We start from the raw sequence: 13100 nt of genomic DNA, 5'->3' as shown, positions 1-13100 counted from the left end.
AATCACATTGAACAGCACCACCATTTTCCCTGTTGCTTATATCCATATTCTTGGCTTTTTTTGACTCAGACCTTTCCTTTGATCCAGGCTGTATCTTCCTATACAACATCTCTAGGAGTGAAATCCTGGTCATGCTGAAATCAATGGCAAAACTCCCATCAACTTCTGTGGGGCCAAGATTTCCCCCCAAGATCGAATCTTTCCTCACTGCCCACACTGCCAAAACTCTTGTCTAAGCCCATATCATCTTGTGCCTTGAATACAGCAGTCTCTCCTCTCTGGCCTCCTACAAGTGTATTCAAAATGCAGCTGCTAAGATAATTTTCCTGGCATGTTGCTGTGATTGTCACCCTGCTTTTTTAACTCTCTCCTTTGGCTTTTTATCTTCCAACATGTCAAGTACAAACTTCTCGTCTGCATTGTCAAAGTTCTTCACATTTTAGCCCCACCATGCCTATCCGTTCTGTTACCTTATTACAGTGGCTGTCAACCTTTCCAGACTACTGTACCCCTTTCAAGAGTCTGATTTGTCTTAAATACCCTAAGTTTCACCTCACTTAAAAACTACTTGCTTACAAAATCAGACATAAAAATACAAAAATGTCAGCACACTGACTGAAAAATTGCTTACTTTCTCCTTTTTACAACTATAAAATAAATCAATTGGAATATAAATATAGAATCATAGAATCATAGAATATCAGAGTTGGAAGGGACCTCAAGAGGTCATCTAGTCCAACCCCCTGCTCAAAGCAGGACCAATTCCCAGCTAAATCATCCCAGCCAGGGCTTTGTCAAGCCGGGCCTTAAAAACCTCCAAGGAAGGAGACTCCACCACCTCCCTAGGTAACGCATTCCAGTGTTTCACCACCCTCCTAGTGAAATAGTTTTTCCTGATATCCAACCTGGACCTCCCAAATGTATTGTACATACATTTCAATGTATAATATATAGAGCAGTATAAACAAATCATTGTATGAAATTTTAGTTTGTTCTGACTTTGGTAGTCCTTTTTATGTAGCCTTTTAGAATACTAGGCAAATATCTAGATCAGTTGACATACCCCCTGGAAGATCTCTGCATACCCTCAGGGAGAATGACTGCCTTAAACTCTACCAACCATGCCAGCCTCAATTGCCTGCTTATGGGCACTTCCCACATACTTTCCCCAATTCAGCCCCTTACAAAGAAGGGCAGAACTCCCAGTCCAAATCTGTAAAGCTACCAAGACTTGATCTTCCTTCAAGACCCTCCTTAAATCTCACCTCTTCTGTAATACATACAGAAAACTGCCATCTGGTAACTGCTAAGCAGGTAGTGAGTTGTGTTTACTACAATTCACTACAAATTATATACACAGCTAATCTGTGCTAAAACAATATACTATTGGAAGGTTTCAGAGTAGCAGCCGTGTTAGTCTGTATCCACAAAAAGAACAGGAGTACTTGTGGCACCTTAGAGACTAACAAATTTATTAGAGCATATCTTTTCTTTTCCTGCTTGTCCCCACTTACTTGTTCGTTTTATCTACCTGTAATGTCTTGCTTTTTTAAGTTGTAAGCTCTTTGGGACACGGTCTATGACTTATATCCCATATGTTGCTAGAGAACAAAGCCCCCACCTGGTGGTACTGCAATATAAATGATTAATATTAAAAGATCCTCGGGACAGGTGTGAATTTCACCCAAACTACAGGATGTAAGGAATGAATCAGTTAATTGCTGTGATATATCTTGATTTTAGTAGGGTTTTTGACAGTCATGCATGACATTCTCAAACTAGGGAAATGGTCTAGATGAAATTACTACAAGGTGGATGCAAAACTGATTGAACAACCTGTGATGTGGTACAGCTCGCCACTGCGGCACCCCCTGCTGGCTGTCCTGGGGTTCAGCTCTGCTAGCCAGTGCGCCCTCTTCTAGTGGTGTCTCACCACTGTCACTCCCAGGAACACAGCATCCTCTTCATGTCACAGCCCTCCAGCTGTGCCGCACTCTGTGTTCCCCCTTCCTGGGGACCTGCAGTCAGCTGTCCAGCCACTTCCCTCAGCAGCAACTGCAGCTCAATGTCTGGCCACTTCCTCAGTGGCAAGGGGGGGAGGGGAGTGGACCCAGGCCCACTCACTACTCTGGATGCTGGCCCAGGGACCCTGTAGATGGCCACCACTTGTTGCATCCCCTCTAGCTCCTTAGTAGAGCTCCCTGACCCAATTCCCCACAGCCCCAGCACCCTCTGTGTCATTGCCAGGACCTCAGCCTGCAGATCCCTGCAGCTCACCAGGAGCTGCCTTTTGCTCCCTCAATCTCTGCCTGCAGTACTGCTCTATCCAGGGTGCTTGCTGCCTTCAGCCTGCAAGGCAGCCAGTCCTCCTCCCTCTTCAAGCTCCAGGGAGTAACTGAAGGTATTTTGTCCTGCAGCTCTTCTTATATGGGCCTGCCGGGCCCTGATTGGCTGTTCCTCTCAGCCCTTCTCTGATTGGCTGCCTCCTGCGCAGCCTCCCAAGGGCTCTGTTAACCCCTTGGAGCGCAGTGTGTGGCAGGCGCCCTATCACACACCCTCTCCCTTAAGACCGACTGCCCTGGTTGGTGGAGGTTACCTCCACTGCTGCCCCCACAACTGTGCTTGCAGGGTGTCGGTCTGCTGTCTCAGCTTCTCCACTAGGAGGAGCAACTTGTCATTCTCCTCCCTGGTGTCCCTAAATTTCCTTATGTGTGCCTCTGCGCTGTCTTGTGCAAGGCCAGCTCAGTGACTTTCAGCCTCTCCCATAGCCTTGGCCCTTGCTCTGCTGGCTATCCCAGTACCCCCTTCTCCCAGGGTCTGAATTCCCAGCTCCCTTCAATTGGTCTCTGTATAAGTCCCCACATCCTGCAGCTGGATGTCTAAGGGACTCTTCCTTCTCTTCTGTTTCTCCTTTCTCTCCTGCTCGGCCCCTTTGGCCTTCTCCACCATCTTGGTGCACCCCCACTGGGTATCTGGCACCTCCTTCTGTTCCTTTCTATCTCTCTTGCTCTTCTGCTGGCTCGGGTCCCCTTTCTCATCCCCAAATGGGATGCTGCCATTCCCTGGGCTCCTGTTCTGTCTGTGAGGGCACTTCCTCTTCACATGCCCTGATTCCCCACAGGCAAAACAAGCATCCCCCCTTCCTTTTCTCTTCAGAGGTCAGGGACTGGGGGTTTCCCTGCTCTCTTTCCCTTTGGGATAGACTTCTCCTCTTTCCAATAGGGCACGCTCTCTTGAAGGGTCCCCTCTGCCCACAGGCGTAACACTGCCCTGCTTGGCCTGCTGGCCTGACCCTGGGACCTGGCTTCTTGCCCCAGGCTCTCTGGCCCCGATCACCTCCTGGAGGGTCTTGAGCAAATAACGCTGCTCTTCCATTAGTTGCCTCAGGCATTCCTGCAAGTATCTCTGTGCCTCCCACTGATGCTGCTGGTTTTCCAGGATCTACCTCACCAGGGCCTGAATCCCTCTTGGTTGCTCTTCAACCCCCTTTATTGGAAGCGGCAACTCTGAAGTCTGGGAAGGTACACCTGCCTTCTGCCAAAAAGGTCTCTGTACATGGCAGCTCCATAGTTCCTTTACCCCCGCAAGTATCCCTTAAATAGTCTTTCAAACTCCTCTTCTAACAAGGGCAACTGTCAAACAGTCTCTGAGTCTCTCACTCAGTCCCCTTCCCTCAGGGGCAACCAAATGCCCACATTCTCCACCATATGTGATGTGGTGTGACTCACCACTGCGGCGCCCCATTCTGGCTGTCCCAGGGATTGGCTCTGCTAGCCGGTGCACCCTTGCGTCTCGCTACTGTCACTTCTGATCCAGGGACCCATGTCACTCCCAGGATTGCAGCATCCTCTTCATGACACAGCCCTCCGGCTGTGCCACACTCTGTGCTCCCCTTGTGATTTTTAAGACCAGAGTAGATATGTGATGAATGGTCTGGGTATACTTGGTCCTGCCTCAGCATGGGGGATGGACTCGATGATCCTTTGGGGTCCCTTACAGTCCTGCATTTTTATGATTCTGTGATTTCCTACAAAAGATGATGTGGGAGTCTTGGGCTTCAATCAATACTTTCCAGTAATAACTAGATGGAATAATGCAAATTCACATTTCTTCATTGTTATTTGGAGAGCAAAAATCAAATTGTCATGCAGCTCTTGGTCCCCACACTATGCACCATGGCTCTGTACTTCACTTAGTCAATTTCACCACAGGTTGTGTTGGAGGAAAGAACAGCTAGAAAGACTCAAGGAGAGAGAAAAATTACCTGGAAAATTGGTCTTTTAGCCATTGTGTGTATTCACTCATCAAAAATACTCAATAGTGGAGATTTTGCTTGAATAAAGAGTGCAGTGTCAGTCTTAACATTCCTGCAAATGCTGCTGTTAACGGAAACTATTTTTTTCCTGAGCCTTTCAACTGTGCTATTCATTTCTTTTTCTATCAGAGAAATAGTCTGTTAAAACAAGTTTCTTAATACCCCACTGTAAGGAGCTGCTGTTTAGTGAGAACAGGCCCGAGAGGTCAGTGGGAACAGTATCATGCTTTATATTACGATTACAAAAGCATCTGGATGGAAAAGAGGATCTATGCATAATGTACCCTTCTGAATAAAATACGCTGAAAATGCATATCAGCCATGATGTTGGTTTAATGTCTTGGTTTGTATATGGGGGAAGCATATTAGGTTAATAAAATTATGTATTCAGCTCCCATTTCTGTCTTTTGCACCATTTTCACTTTCCTTTTGCAGGTGACCTTGAAAATAATCTCTTCTAAAATATTTCTGTAATTGTAAGCATGGATCTCTGTTGAGAAGTTTCATTAGTTTGACTGTTTTGCTATTCCTACAGGGCTTCAGGAATATGTAGAGGCAGTGTCTTTCCAATATTTCATCAAAACACGATCACTAATTAGTGTTAAGGAGATCAACAAACAGCTAATATTTACAGTGGAAGACAAAGAAGAAGAAACAAACACGGTAAGAATTGTTTTGTTATTCATGGACCAGGCTGAGCCCTTTTCATTGGGAAAAGGGGCCAGTATATTAGCATACCATTTGATAATTCTGGAGGAACTATTCTAAATTTTGTATTGCATATTGCCTATATGATTATATCCAGCAGGCACTCAGATATCATACTGATAGGGGTAGCATAAGAACCTAAATAGAAGAAGCAAATGAATGTAAGGGGTACAGTAACTTCAACTGATTCAGTCCCATTGCTCAACAATGAGCTAATTACAGGAGCCAACAGCAGAGAGTGATGAGAAGAAGGGTGTTGTCCTCTGTCACAGTTTTATCAACTTGCAATTTTTTCACTATAACCAGCTAGTATTAAAATACGTGTTCTGTGTCCTAGCAAGGTCACTGATATCTCACTTAGAATTAATCTTGAACTTCCCACCGCGCAACAGACTTGCTTTCCTTCCTTTCCTATGCCTAATACAGCATCTTCCATTTCTTGCCCTTCCTCTCTGCCCTGCCCATCCCTAAATAGAACATTTTGTATATGGCCAAAATACAGCCTGGCCATCTTTTTTACGCAGCCTTTGGATGAACATTCTATTTTTAAAATTTATATTCGGGTGTAAAGTGGATCGATGTGTGGAATGCATAAGGTCACTTTAATTGCTGTTCTAATGAGACATTTTGCAGTCTTTAAAGAGAAAAATCTCAAATGACACTGAATGAAGATGCATGGAGATGTCCACACTGGATGGTCATACTGGTGGTCATCAGCATCAATTATTTAAAAACAAAGAAACAGCTGCAATTCCTCCCCAAAATTTTTGAAAAAAGAATAAAGTCTTAAATAAGCTATGATGCGATATTAGCATTGCCTCCAGAAAGTGACTGAACAGGTTTGTTCGGAGACAAAAGTTAGTTGGTCAAAGGAAATGATCATTATTAGACTATAAAAGCTAAACTCTGGTGTCTACAGCCAGTTGTGAAACCAGGCTTATAGTATTGTTTTTTTCTTCTGTAACAGGGGTAACAGTGCACACATTTTTCCATGGGCTTGACTTGATTTAATTTTTGGATGAATGACCAGCTGTTGAGGTCATGAATGAAACTCCAGTAGATACATTCATATCTCTAAGGGCTTCACTATGGGGAGATCGACGCTGCTGCAATCGATGCAGCAGGGGTCAATTTAATGGGTCTAATAAAGACCCACTAAATCAACCGCAGAGCGCTCTCGGGTCGACCCCAGTACTCCAGCTTCCCGAGAAGATTAAGGTAAGTCGACAGGAGAGCATCTCCCGTCGATGCAGCGCAGTGAAGACACCAGGGTAAGTCGACCTAAGCTACATCGACCCCAGCTATGTTATTCACGTAGCTGGAGTAGCATAACTTAGGTTGACTTACCCCCTAGCGAAGACAAGCCCTAAGAGTGCTCATAGAAATTAAACAGTGTAACAGGTCACTGCGTATACGTAGGACAAGAAAAGGTTTTATGAGATCCTGAAAATTAAGGACCATTGTTGTGTAACTCCCCAGGAAGAGCTCCATAGCAAAGTAATAGGTATGTATTGTGTTACGAATATACTAGTAAAAACGGTCAGTGCCATTCAGAGGTATCCCTTATGCCACTGCTAGTTGAGCAATTGCAGAGAAATTGGAACCACTGTTAGGAGATCCAAAGTACTCTTGTACTGTAATGTCAGCTGGACACAAAGAGATTCAGTGTTGCAGTCAGGTTGTTCAGACTTGAGAAGTAAATCCCTTCCCACTGGCACTGTAGGCATGCTACACTCTTCCTCTAGCTACAGGAAGAGAAACCTCTGCCACCACCTGAGCCCTTGGCTCCCTCTGTGGCTGTAGTGCTTGCCATTATGGATCCTCTTGCCCTTGCCTTCCATCTCCAATGTCTGTGTGTGTGTGAGAGAGTTTCAGAATGTCTCTCTGTGTTTCCCCCTCTTTTCAGCTCATCTTTCAAAAGCCACAAAGGAAAAAAGTCTCAGCCATTATGTTACTTTAGTTTCCAGATGAAAGTGTATTTTGCATTTTGCACATACCTTTGCCCACAATTGTTGCTGAAATTTCATGGTGACAGTGATACTTCAGCAGCCCAAAATGCCAAAAATGTTGGAGAAATTTCCTGGAAAAATGTTTGCCACTTTAACACAACATTACTAAGTCCTAATTGTACTCAGAAGTCTGTGTGTTATGTAAGGTGCAAGTATCTTTATCAATAAATATTCTTTCCCCTGAAAGAAATGCTGTAAATATAATATAAGGTGTCTTTAGATTGCTAGCCTTTTGAGTTGAACACTCAAGCAGGCAGCTGCATAACATTTCCAGGCAGCTGGAATTCAACTCTAGGTATAGTATTAAGCAAATGTCTCTAGAGAAAAGCAAACGTCTTGAAGACAGATGTTCAAGGGCTGCCTTTACTGAGCAATTTGAAACCATGATGTCCTAACATTTTAATACATTTAAGAATGGTCAGGCTTCAAATACTACCACTAACTGCAACAAGTGTTTTGTCCCATTTGAACTGTTGACAAGGGCGACTGGGAGTTCTACATGGAGGAGCACAGCACCAGTTCTGCTGCTACAGATTACTCATGGAAAATCATTTTATTAGAAGAAATTGTGTTGTAAATCATGCTTTTTCATAGTTCTCCTCTTATATTCCTTACTACTAAGGATATTTGCAAGGAAACCAGATCTTTATTTGAGTTCATCTGCTCCTGCTGAAGGCAGAACCCTCTGTGACCTACTCATTTTCACAACAAATTGTGATGTCATAAATATAGGATTTATGACTTCGGGTGGAGAAAAAGTAGCTGCAGCAGATGAACTCTTAAGAACAAAAAATCAGTTTTTCATATACCATGATGTCTTGGGGATATAGAATGTGGGAAGAGATATACAGAAATTATATGATTTAGGAGCAGAATTGTTTCTTGATAAAACAATATTTCAAGTACTCCATGAGGTATTGGTTAATTTTAATAAGATTGTAGAGTAATGGATCTGGGGAAAATTCCAGAGAAACACGTCCATTTATTCTTGAGTCCTGCTTTTTATGGTAACTATATTTTGAAATACTGGATTGTGTTACAAAATGGTATGATTTATTTTTCCTAACCCTGGCTCTTACATTTCCTAACCCCGCACTAGCATTGGCAGGTCAGTTAGGGCCAATTATTTTAAATCTGGTGGCCTGAGGTCTGTGCACAAAAATGTAAATACAAGTAAACATATATGCAGAGACAAATTTGGTAACGATGTGTACAGATATAGATGGTAGATATAGGGCCTGGATCGCTGTCTTCAGTGTTTAAAAATGTTTGTTAATGCATTTGCCACTGTTTTCTCATCTGTGAAATGTAGAAGATACATACACCTGTAAAGTACAAAAGTAAGGGTTAATGAATTTTATAAAGTGCTTTTGAAGCCTAACCTGCTATTATATAGAAATACTGTGTAGTTTAATTTTACTGAACGTTTTTTAGTTGTTGTTGGTCTACAGTTATGCCAGTTAAGCCAATGTGTGTTTAAACTGGTGCAAACCACCATTTCTTCACTTTTCAATATTCTATGTTGTGTTTTGTCCTCAGCCCTCCTCCAATCCACATGATGAGCAGCTGTGCACTTGGAGCCTGAAGGTAACACCTGTCGATTACCTGCTGGGTGTGGCTGATCTAACTGGAGAGCTCATGCGGATGTGTATTAACAGTGTTGGAAACGGTGATATAGACACCCCATTTGAACTGAGCCAGTTTTTACGTCAGATTTATGATGGTTTTTCCTATATTGGCAACACTGGACCCTATGAAGTGTCTAAGAAACTATATACCTTGAAGCAGAGTCTGGCCAAAGTAGAGAACGCCTGCTATACATTAAAAGTGAGGGGTTCTGAAATCCCAAAGCACATGTTGGCTGATGTATTCTCCACCAAAGCAGAAATGATTGACCGAGAAGAGGGTCTTTCCTAAAACAGTGAGACAATCATGGCCCTGAAGGGCCCTAGGCTGTACAGTTGGAAGCTTGTTAATATTTTGGATTTGTTTTCAGTAGACCCTCATCATGACTTGTATGTAGGGATGTTTTTAGTTTTACTTAGCAGAGCAAGATTATTTGCAAAGGTAACTTGTAACCAAAAAAACCCCTTAACATAATGTGTAAGTGCCCACAGAGGAGAGATTCCAATATTTGTTCAATCTCCTGCTTTCCTCTACTCTATGTGCTGTCATAATGGCTAAATGTCAATGCTACACTCAGTGCTGGTGTCTTTCAGTGAAGTGGACTCACTTCAAACTGCCTGGGCCACTGCAACAGTTTTCAGCGATCACATGATGCTCAGAGCAGGTTGTGAATAATTAAATTTTGTGATTCTGATTTACCCACAATTTCTCTTGGGCCCCACACCTTAATGTAGCCTGTGTCTGTGTACCCCCCATGTCAGAATAGGGGGTGGCCAAAGGCCTGGAGAAGCAGTAGCCTCGTGGTTTAATCAGAGCAAAACAAACCCAGCATCCTAGCATCTAAACCTACCCTGGTCTTTGATGCATTAAATTATTGGGATCAGAATGTTTTCATAGGCCCATTTGAGCATACTTCTCTGATGCTGGATCTCCACATTGTTTAATTTGTATCTGCTTAATTCAAATGTTTATCTCACTGGAGCTGAAATTGAAACAGAGCCAAAGGTGCTATGTAACCTGTAGTTTGGTCTGACTACTATTTTTGAACGTGAAACTGAAACTAACAGTTTTCTGCTCATTGATAAAACTCATAATACCTGGTTAATATTACTGTATACTGGCCATTTCAGGGCTCACAGCTTTATTTTAGCTCTGCCTTGTTGCCTTACTGTTTTGGCATTATTTGGAAAATCCTTTAAAACACTGAATTTATTGTTTTAAATTTAAAGAATAAAAGCTTTAACTGATGCAGAATCTTAGTTTGCTGAATAGACCCCTTCCTGGACAAGTGCAGAAACGTAGCCAAACAAGTTTATCATGGATTCAGCAGTAGGACAGACTTGTTGCGCAATGCTGGTTGCATGCTTGTCACCTAAGAGGATACAGGGTTAAGACAGTGGGTAGAATTCTGCCCTCCACTATATTTGTGGAACCCCAAGGGACTCCAGTGGAGTTGAACTGGTGTTAGCGAAGAAAGAATTTGGTTCAGTGTGTTAAGTGAGATGTGACTTATTCCTTTGAAATGTGTTGCCTTGTGTATTTTAATACTATTATGAAATAGAAATTGCAATAAAAATAAGGCAGATGTGCAAATTCCCTGCATTTATTTGGCATTCTTGAGCTCATTGGCAGATAATCTGAATTCTCACTTGTGTCCAAAGTTGTGAAAGCCCCTTGAAACTGTATATTATGCTGGGGAGAAACAGCAGATAAAATAATACGCTCTTAAAAAAAAAAAAAAAAAAAAAAAAAAAAAAAAGCTACTCCAGGAAATAGGCCCCTCAAGCACAAATGAAAATACTGCATGTTTTTTATTTCCACTTCCATATGATGTAGTACTGCCAATATTTTTCCCGTTAGCATGGTATGTCCTAGTTAACTGGGGTCATCTGATATATGACCAGAACAGCAGTTACTTACAGTGTTTATCACAGGTTTTCCCATTGTTTCCATGTAAAGAAATATTTGGTGAGTTGAAAAAAGGAGTGTTTTTCCAATTGTTTAATACCTTTTAAAGTGCTTTTTTTTTTTAAACAATAAAATCATTAAAAAGCTATTGTGAATGAGTGGTAGTTCGTTTACCTATCAGTCTTATTTGAGAATACTTGACTAGTAATAGGTGAGTGCATTCCATTCTTACAGTTCAGGACTCTATTCAAAGGTCTGACTCATTCCCCATACTGTACTTGTACCTCATGATTGGCATTCACCAATACATGATCTCATCATTGTTTCTCCCCCATTATTTAAAAAATAATAATGCAGCTATGACTGCTCATGGGCCTTGCACGTGCATAATCAAATGTAGAGCTCTTAAAGAAGTTGACAGTCTGATGGCAAGACAAGTTTATTCCTGGGATGAATAGAGAACAGTACCAAGGGGCTGTGCCTGTTGTACCTACAGCCTGATTTTTCAGGTGTGCTGAGCACCTAGAGCTTCAGTTCAAGCTGGTGAGAGTATGGTACTCTGCATTTTGGGAAGAGGGAACTTACATCTCTCAGAAAACTTGCAGTAAGATGTACTTGTCTGAAGCAAAACCATGAAGAGATAACTGCTAGAGGCACCATGAGATATTAACAGAAGTCTCTTCTGTCTGTTCTGGCAGCTATCAGGTAGGAGTTAAAAATTCCATGGCTCTTTTTAAACACACAATGAAATGAACCCGGCTGCCCTGGCAGTGTTTCCCTCTTTCAGGAAAATAGATTCTAAAGCCCAACCTGCTGCATTTGCCATTGATGAGCACATAATGGCTACTGTATTTCACAAAACAGCCGCTGCACTAGTACTGTCTCTCATTGCTTTTAAAGCACTTTGGAAACCTTTGAATACGAAAGGAGCAATTCTTCTCTTTTCAGTCTCTTAAGAACAGTTACACATTCTGCCTAATATACATTGGGTTTAACAATTTTGAGATGGGAATAAACTTTCGACATGGCTACAGAAGATATTTAATTTTTGTAAATGACGTCAGGCATGATTTTTAAGCCTCTTAGGGGCCCTCTGGTCCAGCAAATCAAATCCATGAGTAATCATTAGTAGGAACAAAGTGTGTGTGGTATATTAAAGCACCATGAGAGATGGGAAATAGCTAATGGTTTGCAAACCTCTTGCTCAAGGAAATATTTCCCCCAAAAAAACAATTGGACTGTAGTTGTTTGAAAGGTGACATTTATCAACCATACAAGCTGCTAAACAAGCAATGGCAGTTTTCCCATTTTTTATCCTATTACTCTGTGGAGCCACTGATATGCTTCGTATTGAGCCAGAACAAGGTGACGTCATAGCAGATGTTTCATAAAGGCTGCCTTGGGTGCTAAAATCATCTGCCTTTTTAAAATCCTCTTTCTCAAGAGAAGTGAATTTTCTTTTTGAGTTCACATTTGTACATAAACTACTCATTTGCAATAGGGAAAAGAAACCCATCATATTTTAGCTTTCCTTAACTGCCAGTGAAGTTATGCAAGAGAACAGCTCCCTGTTGACAGAACATGTAATATTATTTCGACTTACTGTCTTGGTTATTTCGGTTTTGCACAAGGTTTACCATAATCACACACATACATTTTAAACTTGGTATCTATACAGTCCCCAAAATGTATATAGTGCCATATGGAATATAGAGCAGATGTGGCCTTTGCTCCAAGCAGTTCACAACCTAAGATTAGACCAAACAGAGCAAGGAAGATGGTAAGTAGAAGGGAGGAGATGGAGAGGAAGGGAAGATGAGGTTTATATCAAAAGAAAGTGGTTGCTTGGTTTAGTGCTTGCCTGATTCTGAAAAGAAGCTTTAAAGTTTTTCAACATTTAAATAATTATAGTAATTGTTCTGTTGTTGAGATGGAGAAGAGAGTCACAAAAGGGGAGAATGAGAAGGTGTTTGTGTGAGGAAAGTGAAGTGGAGTGTAAAGGGAGATGAAGGCAGGAGGGCTGTGGGGGAGGGTAGCCAAGGATGAAGATATCAGGGTGAGGTGCAAAATAAGCTAGATGCATCTGGTGATGTGAGGTGAGACCATGGGAGGGTTGTGCGGGTCAGGAGTGACTTGCAGAAAGTTAGACAAATCATTTGAAACCAGATTTTGTTAAGAAACAGATTTTTAAGGGAATCAATTGAAAAAAAAGTGCTGCAAAAAAGGAAAAGGGTGATGTCAAGGCTGAATCCCCACTCTTGTCACTCCGAGTGCAGAAGGTGGGGGCCCACAAGGATTTTAAAAATTAATACTTGCCACTCCAGTAGGGTGACCAGATGTCTCGATTTTATAGGGACAGTCCCGATTTTTGGTTCTTTTTTTTATATAGGCTCCTATTACCCCCCACCCCCGTCCTGATTTTTCACATTTGCTGTCTGGTCACCCTGCACTCCAGGCTTGTATTAAACTCCCAAGGTTACAGCTTCTCTCTGACCTTGGCTTGGTAAATGCTGTCACCATCCTAATGCAAAAAA

The 13100-nt window shown here is 42.1% G+C and overlaps 1 protein-coding gene across 1 annotated transcript in view; it reads left to right on the top strand.

Moving 5' to 3' along the window:
• Positions 1–10417, top strand: part of TSNAX (translin associated factor X) — a 39844-nt gene extending 29427 nt beyond the window's left edge. Inside the window, exons 5-6 of the mRNA XM_034765115.1 lie at positions 4851–4978; positions 8572–10417. Coding sequence (XP_034621006.1) covers positions 4851–4978; positions 8572–8949 — 506 coding nt within the window. The 3' untranslated portion in view covers positions 8950–10417. The remainder of the gene's footprint in view (positions 1–4850; positions 4979–8571) is intronic.
• Positions 10418–13100: the final 2683 nt, after the last annotated feature.

The sequence above is a fragment of the Trachemys scripta genome, chromosome 3 (assembly GCF_013100865.1).
Source record: "Trachemys scripta elegans isolate TJP31775 chromosome 3, CAS_Tse_1.0, whole genome shotgun sequence".
NCBI classification, from domain to species: domain Eukaryota; kingdom Metazoa; phylum Chordata; order Testudines; family Emydidae; genus Trachemys; species Trachemys scripta.
This window is presented reverse-complemented; position numbering and strand designations above follow the sequence as displayed.